Raw genomic sequence first — 21,328 nt, forward strand, 5'->3', positions numbered from 1 at the left:
ACAAAAAATATAAAAACCCAACTCCTGTCAAAATCATGTAGCTTTTTCATGTATTACCCAAATTTTAAAGACATATTTAAGTGTAAAACATATTTGAAGCTATTTGAAGATGTAAACACATATATGAAGCTATTTAAGTGTAAAACACAACTAGCTTTTACTCATGGCATATTGTTAAGCTCACCTCATACTCAAAATTTTCATAGGTTTTCTTACTAAAGGGAGTTGGCACCCTAAGGAATAATGGCATTCTCCATGCTCAGATTTACCAAAACCTCCCCTATGCCAAAGTTGTCATAACAGTCCACAAACATGTGTGTACTCTCATCTAGCAAGAGCTATTAAGTTCCAGATGCAACCTGTGCCACAATGAAAGAAGGGCAAGAGTGTCTTCAATTTGGATTTAGACAAGCATGAGCACATCGTGAGGTGTCTTGGAGTGGTGGACGAGGACGATTGAGATAGTGCTAAGAAAGTGTATGTAGTCTCATTGCAGGGAAACAATATGTCCACTTGTCCTACAAAATGGAATCTGTATTGAGACTGCTACTTTTTAGTATATATCCCAACCACCACCTCACTGGTTTCCCATAATCAATTCACACATCCTGCAAATCCATTCATCTTGTAATAATAGAAGCAAACCACTGCACTGCTGGCTATTAATATCCTAGTGGAAACCAACCACCATGCTGGCAATAACTTATCCTACAATCCTGCTATCCCTACACTACTGCTGTGTTATTCTAAAATTTGTTGCATAGTGCTATACTAAAATAGTGCCCTTTAGACTGCTTATCGTTTCGTTAACTCTCAGATTTCATCCCATGCTTGCTTTTAGTATATCCTAACAACCACTGTGCTGGTTTCCCATAACGAGTCCATTCATCTTGTAATAATAGAAGCAAACCACTGTGCTGGTGGGGCTGTTCATATCCTCATGCAACCAACCACCGTGCTAGATATAACTTATCCTGCACTAATCTTGCACTAGTACCTTGCTATCCCTACACTACTGCCATGCTATCTTAAAATTTGTTGCACAGTGCTATTGCTCTTCAGAATGGTTATAGTTAACCATCAGATTTCAACCACCGGGCTACTTAAAACATTTAAGTACTAACATGGAAGCAGGTCGATACAAAATCATGTATTACTAGCACCATGAGAATATCCACAAGTTTAAGAAATGTTTGCAAGATTTTTATTATTTCAAAACACAATGACATTTTGCTTTTTCAAGGAAATTCCAGACTCCCAACTATCTTATCAACCTCTCTATAGCAAGCATCTCCCGGCTCTTGAGGCCAGTCTACTGCACAATGGTAGACCTCTTCACACACTCGGATTACACACTGCTTGCTTGACTCTACCGACTTTGATGCCCATAGTAACTCCTCCTTTCATTGGGGTCTTCATCCTAGTCTTTGTAGTCTATACATCTTCGCGCCTCTATCATGTCCTACAAAAAAAAACCTACATCATGAGCTTGACAAGTACCTTAAAGGAATAGAACAAAAAATAGCCAGGGAAATTAATATTCACCGTCTGTGCTGACTCCAAGTAATACACCCACCACTGAAGCATATCCTCCTTGCAACTTTTTTCCTCCTTCTTTTCCGAGTTTGTTTCTACACGAGGATGCCATCCAACATCATTTTCAGATAGAAAAAAAGCATTCCAAAGTCTTTTGGGTGTGCCATAGATTTGTAGTAGGTGGATCGATGCACAAAGTTTGGATCGGTGTTCAGATTTTTGGGGCTAGATTTTGTAATGGGCTCTTAGTTGTGTCTGCACTACACTTAAATAGGAAGAGAGTTCATTGAGCCCGACCTTCTCATTCTTCAGTCTCATGTTAGTTGTCTAATCTAAATCTTTTGTCTCACATTAGTTGTCTAATCAAAATCTTTCGTCTCACATTAGCTGTCTAATCGAAATATTTTGTCTCACATTAGTTCACTAATCGAAATGAAAAGTCACCTTCTAAGAATCTGCTTATCATTTTGCTCAAAAATCCCTGAGGGTAGATGCCATCAGCTGCATTGCAACTCTAGCGGATTGAGATAACAATTGGTATTTTCCATCCACACAATTCTTTAGGTTGGTTAACATGCTCTTGGAGATCGCCGTTGAGAAAGATACATCACGTCCTTTCAGTTGCTCTACTATTGCTTGAACCTGCCAGAACTTGCAAGTTCCTCTCGTATTAGGAAAGAAGTGAATGGTCTTCTTTAGCACATCTTGGAGGTTTGTTGGCAAGCTTGAAATATTGACTCTACCATCTTTACTTATCTGAGCGTTGGAATATACGTCTAGAATATCTTGTCTTTCCACTACCTCCAGAAATTCCTAGAGCATTTTCAATCACGCTCTCATTGATGGTAATCTTCTAACCTTGATAGACTAGTTGCCCCCCCTTCATGTTCACCTCTTGTACCAACCTGGTGAAGTTTTGGAGAGCATCCAAATTGGGCTTTTGAAGAGCGAGAGAGGAGCTCCCATATGTCATGATTTCAAGATCAGGGAAGGAGGGGTTCTCACACTGTGCTATAGAGGGGGAGGAAAGATTGTGTGAGGAGCTCTTGGACTGTGCAGAGTCTATTACGAGAGGGGATAGAAGTTGTAGGAAGAGTGCAAGGGAGATAGAAATGGTCGAGAGGGATAGAAGATGAAACATTGAAGGAAATGGAATAGTGGAGGCTTGAGGTGGCAGTCTAATTACAAGGAAGAAAGAAATGGTCGAGAAGGATAGAAGATGAAGCAATGAAGGAAATGATATAGTGGTTTGTAGCCCGACTACACTGTCAAGGTGAGAGCCACCGCGGTGGTTGTAGCTCGACTTCTGTTAAGGTGAGAGCCATCATGGTGTTTGGCCCAAATTTTGAATAATTCAAGGTAGTACTACTGACTTGCACTATAAGGCATAGGCCCTTTTCCGACGAAAATACCGACGCTTTTTACATTAATTTTTTTTTTCACAGGCGCAAACGTCGTTATTAAAGTCGTTAAAAGCGTCGGAAAAGAACCATCGCTATAAAGCATCGCTATATAGCGACGATGATAAACATCGCTATATAGCGACACTGATGATCGTCGCTATATAACGACACTGGTAAACGTCGCTATATAGCGACGATTAACAAAACTTAAAAAAAAGGATTAGTGGGGCTAAACAGGGCTTGCTATGGCCCTGTTTATTCCCACTAATCCTTTTTTTTTTTGTAATGATAAAAAAAAGTTTTTTATAACAAAATTTCCCTTGCGAAAAGGGTGATACAAAATCGCTCAAATGAAATGATCGAGCAACAAAAGCATATACATGTCGAACATATACAACATTGTTTGTTACAAAATTACCCTTTCGAAAGGGTGATACAAAATTGCTCAAACGAGCATATATACAAAATGACATACATGGCGAAGAAAATGCAAACTGCTACTACTACTACTACTACTACTACTACTACTTCTACTTCTACTCATCCGAATCGTCCTTGTCCTCGTCCTTGTCTTGTTGGCCTAATCCTTGGTCCTCGTGAGCTGCGCCTTCTTCTTGATCCTCATCACGTGCGTCTGATCCCTGGCCCTGGTGATCGCTCGCCTCCGATGATGGGACGCTTGAGCTTTGACCCTAAGAGTGAACCATATAAATTGAAAATTAGATTGGAACTTAAAGAATAAAACAATTTAAAAAGTGAGATTACAAGTAGGAGTAGACTTATACCGTGCGAGAAGCCACCTCAGCCCAATCGATCATCGCTCCCATTGCCTCTTGCTCAATAAACCACGGCTTTGTTCCTATGCGAAATACGCATCGCGTCTCTCCATTTATAGGAAGACGACCCATCGCAACTTGTTGTGGATCCAATTTACGAGAGTTAGAGTTAGCTAAAGTGCATGTAATATGTAGTAAAACAAATAGAACAATACATTAAATGAGAAGAAGTAGACTTACCACGGTTGCCTCAAACGCCAACCATCCGCCTGTACCAAAGTGCGAAGTACCTACCATGTCCAATCATCTCTTCGCAGCCCTCCTCTGACCCTCGAACATTTTGGGATGGTCCCTATTCTGCTTCTTGAAGAACTTCCAATCAGCTTTGTCTGCCTAGCTGGGTTTAGCCAACCCCTTTGTGATGGAAGTACTCAAGGTTGATCTACGATGCTTCAAGACCAAACCTATGCGCTCTCGCATATAATCCTCATTAAACTCCCAATTTGGCGGGTTAGGGTATTTTTGTTTTAATTCATTGATGACCGCTTGCTTCTTTTGGTCATCTTGATACCGCCAATTGGTAGCAATGCCGCTCTTGAAGTGATGGCTCATCAACCGCCTCATGGTGGCCATCACTGCTTTGCCCTTTCTATCTTCTATTATCTCTCCAGCAGCCGTGATTTGATAGGAGAGATCCCCTGATGAGTAAGGAGGACTGATGGTAGCAGAGTCAGAAGGAGTGGAAGGTGTGCGAGCGCTTCCAGAGCGAGGAGTAACAGTGGGAGTAGGAGAGGGCAAGGGACATGACTGATATTGTGTCTCCGGACCAAGTGGAGACCTGTAGGAATGTGAGTGTGCTGACTCATCTACATCTCCCGAGTCAGCACAACATAAGCTGCCCTTCCTACTCTTCCTTCCCTTACAAGAGGCATGCACAGATGATGACCCCTCGGTCAAAGGGGCACGAGGGGATGGCTGGGCAGTACGTCCAGCCGTCACTGTAGGGGAGGGAATTGTTGAGGTCCTCTAAGATAGCAGAGAGAAGAATCTCGCTGCCTCCTCATCGCTCATATGTGCTACAAACTCATCGGGACTCCCGACAAAGCCATGCACAGCTAGTAAAGGGGTTCCCCAAGGGGTAGTCGCAGTGCTACGTCCGAGAGGAGTCAGACCAGGGGCAGTCACAGTGCTAGGTCCAAGAGGAGTCGGACTAGGGGTAGTCCTCGGGGTAGTCGCCTAAGAGGAATCAAAGTCCTCTGGAGCATATAGATCGTGAGCTCTCCTCTTGCGAGGCTGTCCGTACTCGTCGGATGTGCGACGTGATCCCATGTCTAACATAGACACAAACATGAAAACAAAAAACAAAAAACAAGCATAAGCATAGGCAAAGGAAAAGAGAAAGAAGAGGGAAAGGAAAGACATATGCATGATAAGCATAAGCATAAGAGACGGAGACATATGCTCATGCTTATGCTTATGCATGAGCATAAGAGAAGGGGGAAAGGAAAAAGAGATTGGAAAAGGGGAAAGAGGGAAAGAAAGAGAGAAGAAGAGGGAAAGGAAAGAGGGAAAAAGAGACATATGCTCATGCTTATGCATGAGCATATGTCTACTTCTCTTATGCTCATGCTTATGCTTATGCATAAGAGGAGTCTTATGCATAAGCATAAGCATAAGCATAAGAGATAGAGAAGAGGAAGAAAGTAGAGGAGAAGAGGAAGAAGAGGGAAAGGAAAGAGGGAAAGAAGAGGAAGAAGAGGGAGAGAAGAGGGAAAAGAGAAAGTGGAGGAGAAGAGAAAGAAGAGGGAAAGGAAAGAGGGAAAGAAGAGGAAGAAGAGGGAAAAGAGAAAGTGGAGGAGAAGAGGAAGAAGAGGGAAAGGAAAGAGGGAAAGAAGAGGAAGAAGAGGGAGAGAAGAGGAAGAAGAGAGAAAGAAGAGGAAGAAGAAAAGAGGAAGAAGAGGAAAAGAGGAGGGAAAAGAGGAGAAGAGGAGGGAAAAGAGGAGCATATGTTTGCTTCTCTTATGCTCATGCTTAAGCATAAGCATGAGCATATGTCTTCTTATCTTATGCTCATGCTTATGCTTATGCATGAGCATAAGAATATGAGCATGAAAGAGGGAAAAGAGGGGGAAAAGAGGAGAAGAGAGAAGAAGAGGGAAAGGAAAGAGAGATTGGAAAAGAGAAAAGAGGAAAAGAAAGAGAGAAGAAGAGGGAAAGTAAAGAGGAAAAAGAGACATATGCTCATGCTTATGCATGAGCATATGTCTACTTCTCTTATGCTCATGCATAAGCATAAGCATGAGCATATGTCTCCTTCTCTTATGCTCATGCTTATGCTTATGCATGAGGAGTAAGAGAAGGAGACATATGCTCATGCTTATGCTTATGCATGAGCATAAGAGAAGGGGGAAAGAGAGAAGAAGAGGGAAAGGAAAGAGGGAAAAAGAGGAAAAGAGAGAAGAAGAGGGAAAGGAAAGAGATATTGAAAAATGAGAAAGAAATACCATGCGCGCATCAAGAGATGAAGCGAAAAAGATGCTAACAATGGTGGGTATGGATTATAATACCATCCATGCTTACCGTAATGATTGTATTCTCTTTCATCGTGAGCATGGAGATTTGGCTAGTTGTCCAAAGTGTGGGGAACAATGATATAGAGATGACTTGCAGGGTGAGCGGATACTGGTAAAGGTCTTGAGACACTTTCCCATCATTGCAAGAATACAACACATGTTCCGATGCAAATCCATAGAGGAGTTGATGACATGGCATGCATATCATCGGTCCAACAATGACACATTGAGGATTCCCACAGATTGTGTAGCTTGGAAGCACATAGATAATCAGTGGCCGGACTTTGCGAGGGAGCCACGCAACTTACATCTTGGGCTCGTTGAATCCTTTCGGGTTATGCTCGACATCTTGGTCGACATGGCCCATAGTCATGGTGAATTACAATATCCCACCATGGCTAATAATAAAAAAGGGACACCTCATGCTTGCACTACTTGTGCCAGGAAAGTACAAGGCAAAAAATATGGACGTGTACATGGCACCTTTGATAGAGGAGTTACAGATATTATGGAGAGGAGTGTAGGTCTTTGATATTTCCAGAGCTCCTAGACATAAGAATGATATTTTGGTCAGGGGTATCTTGATGTGGACCATGCATGACTACCCAGGATATGGAGAGTGCGCAAGTACGTGGTTGTGTCTCTACATGTATAATGAGGGATTATGCTTTTATGACTCTCTTTCGCATGCATGTCTTATACTAACACATTCATCCACGCGTGCAGGACTTATTACAAGTGGGTACCATGCTTGTCCTATTTGTGGACCGGGTTTGAAATCACTTGCACGCTACTCCAAACATATGAGGAAAAATGTTTATGAAGGTCATGCTCGATACCTTCCGCTTGACCATCTCGCACGTGGAGGTCAGCTTGATCCACCACCATCATATTTGAAGGCAAGTGACTGGATTCAAGCTTGGAGGGCAAATGGAGAGGAACCTCCTCCTGGTATGAAGAGGCTATCGATCTTTCACGAGCTTCCTTATTGGGGTGAGTTACAAATCAATCATCTCTTGGATCCCATGCATATCTTCAAGAATGTGGGGGCTACTATTTGGGCACACTTGGTTGGTTCCAAAGACTCGAGAGGAGTGCGAGAAGACTTGCGTGCTATAAATAGGATGTCTCGTTTGTGGCCCCAAGTGCATGCTTCGGGAAAAGTTGTCCTCTTGAAAGCAACGTGGATCCTCTCTATGAGGGAGGAGGCAGCAATCAGGGCAGACATTGCCTCTTTTCAAACACCGATAGGGTACATGCGTTGCTTGAAAGGAGCATTTTCAAAAGACAATAAGCTTAGTGGACTCAAGTTCCATGATTGGCACAAGGTCTTATAGGTATTCTAAGTAGAATTAGTGTACTGATAATCGTGATGCATTAGCGTAATTATGATTATGTTATATTGTTGACATGACTTCTTTGTTGCTTTGATAGTTCATAAAAGGGTGCTTACAAGAAGATGTTAGAAATGCTATATTCAAGATCTGTGGTATTGTGAGGTATGCTTACTATCAAATCGCATTGATTGCATTTTCTTCAATTTAAGCTGATTAATCTGTAGACTGATTATGAAAATATCTTACATGGACATGTGAAATAGGTGGATATCTCAAAAAGAGATCTCCATATCAAGCATCGAGAAGGCTAGGGTGGAATCCATCGAAGCCGTATGCTTGCTTGAGAAGCACTTTCCCTTGAGCATTATGACAACTCAAGTCCACTTTCCTGTGTACATAGTTGATGAGGTGGCTATTGCAGGTACCGTTCATAGTCGATGGATGTTTTTTCTCGAGCGGTTTATGAAAACTTTAAAGGGATTTGTAAGACAAAGAGCAAGACCAGAAGCAAGCATGGCAGAGGGATGGCTTGTGCAAGAGTCATTAGTATATATCACAGAGTTTCTTGCATCCACAGATCCTGATATGCCGCAAGCTTGGCATAACAAGGATGATGATCGCATCATTGGCGAGGTTCCCCAAGGAAAAGGGATTGAAAGAAAGATGAGCGAAGAGCAAATGGAGAAATTCAATAAGTTTTGTATCCTCAATAGCCCTGAGATGTAGAAGTGGATTGAGAGATATGAAGTGGCCAAAGCAGAAAGAATAAATGCAAGGACAAGATTCAGAGTAATGTACAGGCGATCACAACCATATCCACGGGATCTGGCTCTTCTCCCCACTCACATGTCACTTGATTGGCTACAACTGGATCTACGTAAAGCCGAACGCGATGGAGAGACAATAAACGAGCGCAAGCGAGAGTTATCATCTGGATGTATGGTGCATGTAAGTTTCTTACCTCTTGACGTAATTACGTAATTATTTGTGGCAATATACACTATAAAATAAATGCATCTTCATTGTTTTAATGATGCTCTTTTACAGTACAAAAAGTACAGTGCATTATGGTCATATGGACGACATTTTGAGGACATTTTTGCATGGAATGCATCGATTCAAAGAGAGTCACGTATCATTGTGGAGTCATGGCTAACTTCACACAAGATAGCCGAGCAAGTGCTTCAGATACCAATCTTCTCTCCTCACAGTTGGATTATTGTGGAACCATATGCGAAATCTATGAAGTTGATTTCAGACGATTTAGTATTTTCATTCTTGATGTAAAATGGTTTAGAACTATTTACAACGGTCCTCATGCGACAGTGAGAAAAGATAGTAGCGATTTCTTTGCAATAGACTCCACCAAACATTGGACCGATGAAAGTGATACTTTTGTTCTTCTCGAGCACTGTGAGCAGGTGCATACTAATGATTTAATTAATCGAAGCTTTCGTTTTTAAAGATCCATTGATACATGTACTTGAGCATAATTTCATATATATAATTGATGACATTTGGCACCCATCTTCAATATAGGTGGTTTTTCATCCGGATCGTTCTGATCCAAGATGGTGGTATGTGATCCAAGTTGCACCACGAAGTAAGCAAATTTTTGAAGATAGAGATGTGGATATGGAGATGCCACTACCAATGCCGGATCCAATTGATGAATCTAGCGAAGAAGATGAAGATCACAATATGAGCCAAGAGGAAGATGCGCGTAATGACATTGCACGGGAGGAAGATGGAGATCACGATATTGAGGAAGAAGACAACAATCATCAAGAATCACCACACTTTATTGAAGAAGATGATCAAGTACTTTTAGGTGAACGTACGATGCTAGAGTACGATGATGATATAGGAGATCAACTCGGTATAGAGTTGGAGATAGACTTGTTTGGCGCCTTAGACTTGGCTCAAGATGAAACAGTTGATGTAAATGCTCTTAATTGATTTTTTTCATCTCAAACTTGGACATGAATATATGAGCTTCAAAGGCTTGATGTACATGCTCTCATATTTTTATTCTCTATGAGATCAAACATGTATGAAAATTTAAAAAAATTCGTCGTTGGAAAAAACTAACTTTTAAGGCCTATATGAGTAAAAAACCTTTCTGGAAAACGTCGCTATAAAATAGTATCTCAGTGTCGCTATATAGCGACCCTTAAAAGTCGCTATATAGCGACCTTTCTAATAGTCGTATATAGTGACATTTGCCTAACGTCGCTATATAGTGACGCTTTACGGGACGAGCATTTCATACCGACGATTAGCGCCCCACGCACGCTAAACATCGGTACGTAAATGTCGCAATAGGATCCGTGTGTAGTAGTGTTGCATAGTAATGAATGATTAGAGGTGGTGGTATCTAAGATTCCTAGCCACATCTGTGGTGGCGACTAAGACCCACCGGGCTAGCAGTTAATTACCAGCCACCGCAGTGGCCCACAATTACTTAGCTTCCAATTATCACCACTGGGCTTGCATGCATGATTACGAGTGTAGTAAATTACCAGTCACTGGGCTTGCATGCTCAGGAGAGTACTAGAGTGCATGGTAATGAGGGATTAGAGGTGATTAGGCTTCATGATTCACTTTTGTGGGAATTACTGCCTGATGGTGGTGGCTATCATCAGCCACATCTAACGTGGCTACGATTCCACCGTGCCACCGCTCACTCGCCACCATGCTTTAGCATGCATAATCACTACGAGTGCAGTAAAAATTACTAGTCACCGGGCTCGCATGCTCATCAGTAGAGAACTAGAGTGCATGGTAATGAGTGATTAAAGCTTCATGATTTACCTTTGTGGGAATTATTGCCCGGTGGTGGTGGCTCTCATCAGCCACATCTGTCATGGCTAAGATTCCACCGGGCTGGCAGTTAATTACCAGCCACCAGAGTGGCACCACATGGAATCTTCTTCATGATTACTAGCCCATCTAGGGGATTCCACCGTGGTGGCTTGCAATTAGTATGGATGGAACCCTAGGCTCCAGCCACCATGGTGGCTCGAACTTTATAATATATATAAGATCCGTGGCATTTGGCATTTTACTACGTTGCTCTGATCCGCCCATGCTCTGCTACTTTGCGTCACACTCTCTGCTACTTTGCTCCACACCCCTCCTCTAGCTCTTTTCTGCCCCTGCTCTACTTTGCTCCACGCTCCCTCCTCCAACTCTCGTCACTGCGTTTGCTCCCTTGCTCATCTGCTGCTCACCCACTCATCTTCAGCATGCCTACTACCACCCCCCTTGATGCTTTGTGATCCCAATAATATTTGCCTTCTCATATAAGGTGATTGCGTTGCACTCACTTGGAGTAGAAATGCTAGCACTAGTGGAGACCCTTTGTTTCCACAGGCGATTCCCCACGCATGTGAATGTCATCACCTTAGATGACATGCTCACAGAGGGTCTCTTTATGGCTGTGCTGTATGGGTTTTCCCTAGATGTCGACGAAGGCCTCAGTATTTTCAGAGCAGAGTACTCTCGACTTGTTGGGGGGTTCGTAATCCAAGTCCTAGCAATGTGCATGGTCTTTGGCCTCTCCATCGTATCCTCCTTTGGCTCCCTAAAAAAGTTTAATGCAACAAGCTAGACTAGCAGAAAACTGAGTTGTACAAATTCCCTCTTGCTCAGACGAGGCTCTCAGCAATGGCTAGATGTGATCTTTTGGGCTCTCAATGATCTTTTGGCTCACTAGATGTAATGTTTTAGTCTCTAAGGCATTTATGTAATCTCTTTTTGTTCAATTTGAGGCTTTTAGTATGCACTGTTGTTAACTTTTATATTTGTATTTGAATGGTTATGGCCGCTACTTGTAATCTTTTGGCCTTTAAGGCTCTCAGCAATTGCCGAGTTTTTATAAATGTAAGATCCTCTGTTTAATTTTTACTCAGTATAAGTTGATAATTTTTATATAATCTGTTATTGGATGTAGATGTACATTGTAATCTCTTTTGCTCAATTTTCACTCGATAAATTGTACTTTTGCCCTCATTTATATTTACTATAACAAGGACTAAAATACCAAGAAAGGACTACAATTTCCTTGGTTTATGACCAAAATAGCGCTAAAACCACCATTGTGGTTGCATGGAGATACATCTAGAAAAATACAATTAAACTTTTTGAAAATGCAATTGAGGATATGGCCCTTGAGGGGTCCCCTCTAGGGGCACGGGTCATATCGATGTGCATTATACAATATCCAGGATGCCACTAGACAGAAATGGCATGTCGATATGGCCCTTGCCCCTAAAGGGGATCCCTCAAGGGCCATATTGCCAATTGCATTTAACTTGGTTGCACAATGGAATACATTTTTCTTGGTACACAAATATATAACTCCAAGAACTAGCGTGGTGGCTTTCATAGATCTCCTTTTGTTTGCCAGTGCGCTAGTCATCATAGACCTCCTCCTATAATACGTAAAAGTAGGTAATGTAGCTATAACTCCAAGATCCAGCGTGGTGGTCTCTCCAAGACAACCTTGAATTCTAGGTGATGATAAGAGACTGCGCTGAGGTGATGCTTAGAATGATAGATTGGGTCTCATTATTATGCCAAAAACCAATGCGGTGGTCTCTCCAAGCCAACCTATGATTTGCATGGGCTGCAGGCAAAGATGTGGCAAAAGGCTGCGTGATGATAGGTGGTTAGGCCAGAGACTGCGTTGGGCAGTGTTTAGAATGATAGATTGCATCTAATTATTACGCCAAGAACCAGCGCGGTGGTCTCTCCAAGCCAACCTCAATTTTAATGATCTGGATGGGTGCATGCCCAATGATAGGTGGCAAAGTTGCAATAGCAAAAGGCTACGTGATGATAAGTGATCAGGCAGTGTAGGCTAGAGACTGTGCTGCGTGAACCAATGCAAAGATGCCATGTGTCAAGCTATGCGATGTTCTGAACAAATAGATTGTCTCATTATTACGTTAGTGCGCCTTCATGACGTTGGGAAAATTTTCAACAAGAGCGTGGGTCCGTGCAAAATTCAAATATTCCCCTAGGAGTGCATCGCGTCGCGACTCCAAAATGGCCCTGAAAATACTTTCGCAATTGGCTACACCCAAGCAAATGTTGACCCAGTCCCGAAACCTATGGGACCATTTCCACGTTGATCTCAACACAAAGGCTAGCTAAATTACTCCCCTACTAATTTAATGAACAATTGCTTGAAGTAAAGATTTAAGGCTCAAAATTGGCAAAAGACTAGTGCAAGCATGGAAAGGTGCTACATCATTGAGCATGGGTAGGTGCATAAGAGATGTTACCTTGTTAAACAATATGTAGTGATCAAGGGTAGGATCGGTCATTAAAAGCTATGGCTACATTGTGCCCTATACCATATCACTATTCTAGGCTTGTTTGTGGGGCCGAAGCTTATCGGCTAGAATTGTCACTACCTTATATGGGGTCCTTCAACTTGTTAACAATCATGAGGGGTATTTTACTAGCTTAGGAATTAAAAAATAATGATAAGTATGCAATGCTCGTCTAGTAAAAGTATGTCTCTCTTTGGTGTCAATGGTTCAATTGTGATAACCAAAATAAGAGAATATTCAAAGTGGTGATAGTACTATTGATATCTATATGTATTCATGCCTAGTTGTGAGGTAAGATCAAATGGGGTCTCACCCAACTTTTGTTCGGGTAAAGGGGCTAGTAAAGAGGCGGGTACCTTTAAAATGTCATCACCCCCCAATAAGGAGGCAGGTGCCACCAATGCTCTTCATAGAAAAAGATGATGTGTCAAGCCCTCCTTTCACCATTTTTTGCACACATAGTGCCTTAGTACCTCACCTGACCTAAGGACTAGCACTCAGAGATTTCTATCTTCCACAAATTTTTAAAAAGTTTGAAAATAAAAATTGGCTCCCTATTATGACCTGATGACTGCGATAGTATGAATTCTGATTTTAGGAAGGCCACTCCCGCCATGGATTAGTGCTGAAAAGTTAACCCTCCATAGTACTGGCCCCCTTACCCTAGCTTGTTAAAGTGCTTCACTTTTCTTTTTTCGTTTTTAGAAGACACACACCACTAATGCCTCTATGTCTACCACCACATACCATATCAAGCCAACCTCAGACTTCTCAACCAATCAAACCTATTTCCCATCCCAGTAAAAGTTTTAAAGGGTGTTTCTCCCTCCTTCCCACATAAGAGAAACAAAAACAATACATTTATATATATACATTTATCAATGTTATGGGAACATATTCTCTCAACTCAACTTTATTCCTCCTATTTGTTTTGGCCCCTCGGCCCATGTAGGTTAATCTCTTATCTCTAGTTTTCATTATTGAAGAGAGGACTGTTGAAAAAATATAGATCGTTGGATTAGATCTACTAAATATCGGCCATTGGATACATTTCTTGCGTGCTAGTAGTTCCAATGTCCAATAGCCGTTCCAAGTTCCCATCTCCTTCCCATATCTTCGCCTCCTTGCCACCACCTGCCTCCCTCCTCTTAGGTTTGCTTGCTCCAGAAGACTTGATAGAAGAGATCGACCAGATGGCTATCCCAGTATGAATCGAGCCTTGCGGCATTGGAGTAGGAACATGCCGCTAGTGTTCTAAAACGCTTGACGACAAGTATGCAAAGATTGAGCTGCTCCTCAAGTAAGGAAAGGCATTCGATCCGGAAGGGCTGTCTTGGGAGTACTGGTCTCATGATGTGCTAAGGATGGGTGGCAAGGTGATGAGCAATGACTTATCACTGCAAATTGGAAGGGGGAGCAGAGAGTATGTAGGTTGCCAGCGTGGTGGCCGAAGCAATGGGCAAGGTATGGATCATATTGAGCTTCATCTTTGATGGAGTATTTAGCAAAGGAGCAGGAGGACTATGTATCAAGGAGTTTGGGTAGAAAGTCAGCTTGTGAGCGTTGTGTTGTTGTTTGTGACTGCCATGCACCTCCTAGCTAGATGTTAACTCAAGGCATTTGCATTGAGATAGCACTAGCACGGTTCAACCATTGGAATCATGATCGGGCTAACTCATTCCCTCACGCTGGCAGAGTGGAATTTCAAGATAGAGAAGCTATTCATCAATTGGAGTGTTTGAACGCCACGTCTTCTCATTATGCATGTCTTTGCGGTTTGAGATTCAATGCATGTTTAAGTGAGAGAGACGCAGCTCATAATTCACAATCTCAGCGAGGTGAGAGTGCCTAATTTGTAGGAATACTTAATCATCCTACACCTAAGTACAACACGATGAGGCCTCTAAATCGCTCACTAAAGGAGATCATGAATACGATAAACTACAAAGGCTTGAGACATGGGGATTGGTTAATCCTCCGTTGAATTTGCATTTGGCAACAATAATGTTCAAGATGGATCTGCTACCTAGCGAGATGGACCCAGTTCAAATGGGGAGGGAGAAGCGAAAGAGCAAGAGTACATGCAAACATGAGGAAGTAAGATGAGCATTGAGCTGTCGAGGTTACTACTAATTGCACCTGGCGCTAAGGCAGCCAAAGGCAATGAGCCAGAAGACCCTGATGGTGCAAGAAGCCTCTACAAACGATTCAAAGAGTGACTGAAGCAGGTTTTTTGTGGTTGGAGCACTAGTTTATGTTATGCATAGGTTAATCTTTTAAGCCTATGTCTAAGAGAAATGCACATTATATTTGAATTCAAGAGGGGATATCTTTAATTTCACTCGTGAGCTCTACCACTAAGCTATAACGAAGTATAACATCTCTAACGACGATTATAATATTATAAATGGTCCCTCCTCCCCCTCCCCCTCCCCCTTTCATACTTGCCTTCCTCTTTAATGCCCCCCTTCATAACTCGTCCCTCTCCCCATCCCCAATCTCAAGTGGCTCCTTTAATGCCCCTATCCTCCATTATTCTTTAAGTGAAGCTCCTCCCCTCCCCCTTTTATCCCTTAGTTTACTCATGGCCTTGCCCTTTTCCATTTCATCCCTCCTCTTTTCCCCATAATAGGAATTTCCAGTTTTTCAACATTGTGGGGACATAGTGCATCCTTCATTGTAAGCACGTCTTTGAAACGAGTTGTGAAGTAGCCTCAGATAATCAAGCAGGCGCACAAATAAACAATAGACCCATTTCCAGAGACGCATTACCCTGATTAAAATCTCATTACAAATTTTAATAGCTGTATTTACTAACGACCCACAACTGAAGGCTGAAAACCTCATCAAAATATTCATAGGGCGTTTCCAAGTTTAGAGCCGAGAGATGTCAAATTTAATTTGTATAGGGATCTAGGGTCCAGATTACAACTTATATTGCCCTAAGGAAAATTCTCTGAACCAATGGCATGCAAAATATATCTATCTGGTAGTTCACATTTGAAAACATGAAAGAATGTAGAAATAAGCCATCGAGAACCAGGACGCAATTTCTATGGAAAGGAGGGTACTTCATTACAATGAGTAAGTGCGAAAAGCAAACGTCATTCACAGAAGAAGGGAATGTCACACCAAAATTCCAAGTTATCAAAAGACAATCATTGGCAGTCCCTTTACAACAATGACGGCGGCATGGATGGTCCACCTACGAATTTCAGCTTTTGCTTCATAATGCCATTCCTAATTATCAAATTCCCCATCAATGAGCTTCATGAACGAGACCCACCATATTTTAGCTACAAACGCTCAGAAGTCCGGGTCAAATCATCTTCTGCCAACCACTCGTAAGAAGTAAACCCAGAGTCATGGACCTCAATTGCGATTCAAGATTTGAAGGCTGCTAACCCAGACAAATGTGATGCCCAAACCTTTACAGTGCATTTTTGAATATACTATGCCTCAGGTAATCACATAAGCGAGGAGATGACATTTGAAACGAATAATTTCATCCGAATGTCATGCCCATGGAAGCTCATAGTTAGACAAAAAGACAAAATGAGAGTAAGGTAGTTGTCAAATGGCAGTCACTCTTTTTCCACTAAGATGTAGAGAGGTTTTCCTCCTAGCTTGTCCCTTCCCTGAAACAGAAACATCGAATGCCTCAGAATGGAAGAACGGTACCTCATTAACTTCAAGCAAATAAGAGTATCAAATACTAGATAAAAAATTTGCTCTTGCAGCTTACCTTCAAGTCAGGAATTTCAATAACGCATGCACATTCGACAACTTTAGCTCCCACCCGCTCTGCATCAAAATACAAATCAGAATTACAAAAATGTTAGAAGAACTAGGACGGCTAAAGCAATAAGCTCCAGCTAGTCTTGGTCTTGCGACTCATAGCACTCTTTCACCATACATCATGAGACGTACAGACTAGGTTTATCATCCACAATGTTCTTGCTTAAGCATCCAACAATTAAGATGTGAACGAGATCAAGTTTTGTGGTGTCTCAAAGTAGTGAGACTACACAGTTGCACTGTTGCTTGCCAGAAGATTAGCTCCCTCTGATATAATTTTACCACATTGTCCCAAAAAAAGTTAAAGATACATCTAAGCTTCCACTTGTTCCTTGTTGAACACTTTACACCTTCTGCACAGGATACTCGTCTATGATATTAGTCATCTACGTAGTGTGGCGAATTCACAACCAACAAATTGAGACTCCAAAATCCACAGTATCATGAAAAGGTAAACAGCATACAAGCAGATATAACAACAATAGCGGCCAAACTTCCAAGACAACAGAAATATCTATGAAAAGGAAAATCATAATTCCTTGGCTCGGAAAACGTATAAACTAACCGAGTAGCTTGATAGCTGCACAAAGAGTGCCTCCGGTGGCAATAAGATCGTCAACCACAAGGGCTCGATCATCTGGCTCTACAGCTCCAATGTGCATCTCGATGCGATCTGTTCCATATTCAAGAGTGTACTCCTCTGCAATCACTTCACCTGCGAAAACAAGCGGCACAGTTTCTATGAGAGGCTGTAAATCAGCGTGAATGAGAATGTTAATAAACGTCTTGCAGCCGAACTGCATACCTGGTAGTTTTTTGGGTTTCCTCATGGGCACAAATTTGGCACCAATTGCCAGAGCGATGGGTGGACCAAAAATAAACCCCCGTGCTTCTATTCCTGCAAAAAGCTCATACTCCCTTCTGAGGGCTCTTTCTCTCTCTCTCTCTCTCTACATACACACACACAAACACATACACATACACATCCCCCCATGTGTCGATAGAAAGACTAATTCTGCACTTGCGCAAAGTTGCATCTTGAATCACTTTGAATAGTAAGCGTTTTCTCTTCGAGAAAAAGTTTCCGGCATTTGCAAGGACAATAGTTTCATGCATGTGCACGCATCTACACGCGTTTACGTTTACAGGAATTTGTCAGCTTTTTTTTCTTCTATGCACAAAAAGGTTTCATGTGTTCAAAGAAAGCAATTTAATTTATTGAAATAACCGTCAAAAACCAATGAATGGGTCAGGGCAAGGTGCTAATTTCTGGATGGCTTTGCGGGTTTGTAATTTTTGACAACAGAATTCCACATTAGGAAATTGAAGGATGGGACATTTCCTCGACATTTCACATACAAACACGGATTTTGCCAGCATAAAACCTCCTCAACCCACTGTCAATGAGCACATAAACTTAAAAGCGTTCTAATGGCTCAAAATGAAAGCATTCACATGATTCAAACCTCTAAATCATGTTGTGCATGCAGCACAACGGATGCATTCGCCTTGTAGATTTATTTACAAAACTCTCTAAAACAGACTCCAGATTCGATAGAAGTGTTTACGTCTCAATCATGCGCAAGGATGCGAAGCTATGTTTGGGTACTAAAGAATCTTTTTGCATGGGTTCACAGTGCTAAACTAAAATGACCTTGTATGTCTAAGGACGATCCGCATCTCAAAAAAAAAGTTCAGGCGAGGCCTCAAGGAAAACTGTCAACGGTACAGGACCCAGCTTACAGATAGCTTTCATAGAGCCATAAGTAGTATGGCCTGATGATTCACTTGTTGAGCCAAAGTTGTCAGACGCAGTGCCTGTTCAATGCCTGCAAGGAATAGTCATGTAGCACGGAAGTGTTCGGACATGGACGAAAAAGGTTGTCAGAGGCTCATGCCGATCTTCAGGCTCGTTTTGATGTTGCGCAGCTTGCGCTCTGTACGACTGTGCGAGGCTCGAGCAGATGCATGATGCATCGTCGAAAACGAAGCTGGCGACTTTAATGAAGCGATCACTTCGCTCCACAGTGCACATTCTCTTCATTCTGCACTAGTTGCACCACGTGCACTAAATAGACCGCAGCTACACTCGCAATCGTAGTCGCGTATGCACTGGCTCTAACAATGCAACCTATCTTTATGTCGCAGAAGCATAAAGCCATATACAAAAACGTACGTCAGGTCACTTTACGCCCTATAACTGCACTGCTTTAGAAAATAACGAAGAGTCTTATGAGTAAGTTGCTTTCCTGATACAAATCACAAGCAACGAAGAGTCGTATGAATAAGCGAGTGAATAAGTTGCTTGACCTGTGAATTTTCAGTGGGCATACAAATTACTGTGCAGATTATATGGATGCAGACATTTGCATTTCGATATAGGCCGTGTTGTTTGAGCCTTTGGAAAACACTGGACCTTGAGTACCAGCCACAGCTTCTCGAACGTAGTAAAATTCGCGAACGATGCAAAACACTGCCGTATTCCTTTATCAACAAAGTGATCATGATCTCAACAACATACACAGTTTACGTTGGTCTCGTGGCGGCAACTACCTTTCCATCATATATGTTCAAGAAATCGAAAACAAGATTATAAGACACGGATGCTAAAGTTCTATGACGATCACGAGGGAAAGTTTACTAAATATAAGGGTACAGCTATATACGATGCGTAGGTTGAAACTTGAACGTCAAGGATGTAGTCTACGTGAACATTCATCGTGAGATGTCAGCTCAAAAAACTCTTCGAAATAAGTCTTCTATTGCATGATCTTTTCTTGCCGTAGTTTGAAATTCCACCCTTTCAAATTCCAAAGCGCAACGACACCGTTAAGGAACGATAATATCGGGACCTGTTGGGTGCTGAGACACAAGGGCGTAGAGAAAACGCGGACGGTATACCTGCGACAACGGAGATATCTTTATTCTTGTATCTTTCCACAAAAATGTCGATGCAGTCCTTGAAAGCTTTGGGGTCCAGAAGCAATGTGGTTATGTCCTGGAACATGATTCCTGTATAGACGAGATAAATGGAGCAGGGCGGGTGCTCACTATTAGTGCAACACAATTTCACGTAATGAACGTTGCACCAACTGCGACCATGAACAAAGACCGTTACTGTGCGGTTACAGGAGAACGTGCATTCTCGAATTCTAAAGAGCTACCTACACGTAAACGGGCCTGCGATGGAACGGAAAGCGAAGGAAGCCAAGGGACAAGAGGGAGCTGATGATACCTGGCTTGGGGAAGTTAGGAATGACACGGATGGAGCCACCGATGCGCTTGACGCGAGGGTCTCCATCGCGGTAAGCGGACATGATGATGGAAGAGCTGGGAGGGAAAGAAGAAAGGATTGTGGTCGGCGAGAGGGAGCTGAGAGGGAGCAGCTGATAAACGGAAAGGAAGCAACGAGAGAGACAAGAGCGCCGGAGTGATAAGGGTAGGCGATTCACCGTATGGATTTGCAGGATTCCGCGTGCAGGAAGTACTACAGGGTCCCTCTCTTGAAGCTCTGGCTATGGCTTCTCTTTCTCTCAGATTTGAGGTAGACGTAGTACTCTCGCAAGGTCGTCTCTTCCTCAAGCTCTGGCTATGTCGTCTCTGTCTCTCTCTCTCAATGTCTCTCCTTCAAGCTCTCGCTATGGCGTCCTTCGTCTACTCTGCACGCTCTGACTATCTCTACTCTCTCTCTCTCTCTCTCTCTCTCTCGTCCTCTATATGTCTCTCTTTATCAAGCTTTCGGTATGTCGTCTCCCTCTCTTTCTCGCTCTCTCTTTATCAAGCTTTCGCTATGCCGTCTCCCTCTATTTGTCGCTCTCTCTGCCTCTCTTTATCAAGCTTTGGCCATGGCCGCTCCCTCCCTTTGTCGCTCTCTCTTGTGCGCACGCGCGCGTGCGCTTCTCCAAACTCGCTTCGTCTCCTCTCTCTCTCTCTCTCTCTCTCTTTTCTCTCGTCTTCTCTTTATCCAGCTCTGGCTATGGCGTCTCTCTGTTTGTCGCTCTCTCAAGCTCTGGCTGAAGCGTCGCTTGGGGTGCTACTGCCGAGAATTATAATGGATCATCTCTCTCTCTCTCTCTCTCTCTCTCTCTCTTTTTCCAGGCTACCCTAGAGCTCTCGGGCTATGATTTCGCTGTAGTTCGACTGATCTGGCTATGGCGTCGCTCTAACTCCTCTCTCCTACAACAGATCGCGTGCTTGTCACATTCTGCCTGATCGGACGTCCCGGTGAGAGAAGTCTATGTAGCGTAGCTTGCCTGCACGGTCGAGGCTCCTCCTGCGCGACGGCATAGAGGTTGATCTTTTTGCTTGTTGTCGTCAGTGGCTGCAAACTTTGGATTTCAGTGTCTTGTGACATGGACTGTGCTCTTATTTGACTTTGTATTAACCTCACATGGTTTATAGTTGTAGTTCTCTTGCTTTAAGGGCCTGTGCACACGCTCACGGAAAAGCGACTCTAGGTGCGCATTTTTCAGCCCACACTCTTTAATACAAAGGGCGCATTGATGTGTGCTACTTAGCAACCTAAAAATTTCGGGCTCGAGATTGTAGCATGGGTGTGCCACC

General features: G+C 42.7%; 1 protein-coding gene across 2 annotated transcripts; it reads right to left on the minus strand.

The window, feature by feature from the left end:
* Positions 1–16,056: 16,056 nt before the first annotated feature.
* On the minus strand, positions 16,057–21,060 carry LOC147897581 (adenine phosphoribosyltransferase 1-like). 2 transcript variants are annotated; one of them, XM_087379986.1, is made up of 6 exons: positions 20,001–21,042; positions 19,667–19,777; positions 17,571–17,663; positions 17,331–17,480; positions 16,713–16,771; positions 16,057–16,605 (listed from the first exon to the last, which is right to left on the minus strand). In XM_087379986.1, exons 1-6 carry the CDS (start codon positions 20,080–20,082, stop codon positions 16,552–16,554), a joined length of 549 nt encoding a protein of 182 aa, XP_087236112.1. In that variant the 5' UTR covers positions 20,083–21,042; the 3' UTR covers positions 16,057–16,551. The 2 variants fall into 2 exon arrangements, with proteins under 2 accessions (XP_087236112.1, XP_087236111.1); XM_087379985.1 differs by having other exon boundaries at positions 17,331–17,663; positions 20,001–21,060.
* Between the last annotated feature and the right edge of the window lie 268 nt (positions 21,061–21,328).

The sequence above is a fragment of the Dipteris shenzhenensis genome, chromosome 10, assembly GCF_047967505.1.
Source record: "Dipteris shenzhenensis isolate YYH24624 ecotype China chromosome 10, Dip_SZ_1.0, whole genome shotgun sequence".
In the NCBI taxonomy this organism is placed as follows: Eukaryota; Viridiplantae; Streptophyta; class Polypodiopsida; order Gleicheniales; family Dipteridaceae; genus Dipteris; species Dipteris shenzhenensis.

Coding starts and splice junctions, on each gene's coding strand:
- LOC147897581 (XM_087379985.1), bottom strand. CDS start 20,082: ATGTCCGCTTACCGCGATGGAGACCCTCGCGTCAAGCGCATCGGTGGC. Junction 16,772..17,330: donor TGCAGCTATCAAGCTACTCG/GTTAGTTTATAC, acceptor ATTTTGATGCAG/AGCGGGTGGGAGCTAAAGTT. Junction 16,606..16,712: donor TTGAAATTCCTGACTTGAAG/GTAAGCTGCAAG, acceptor TTTCTGTTTCAG/GGAAGGGACAAGCTAGGAGG.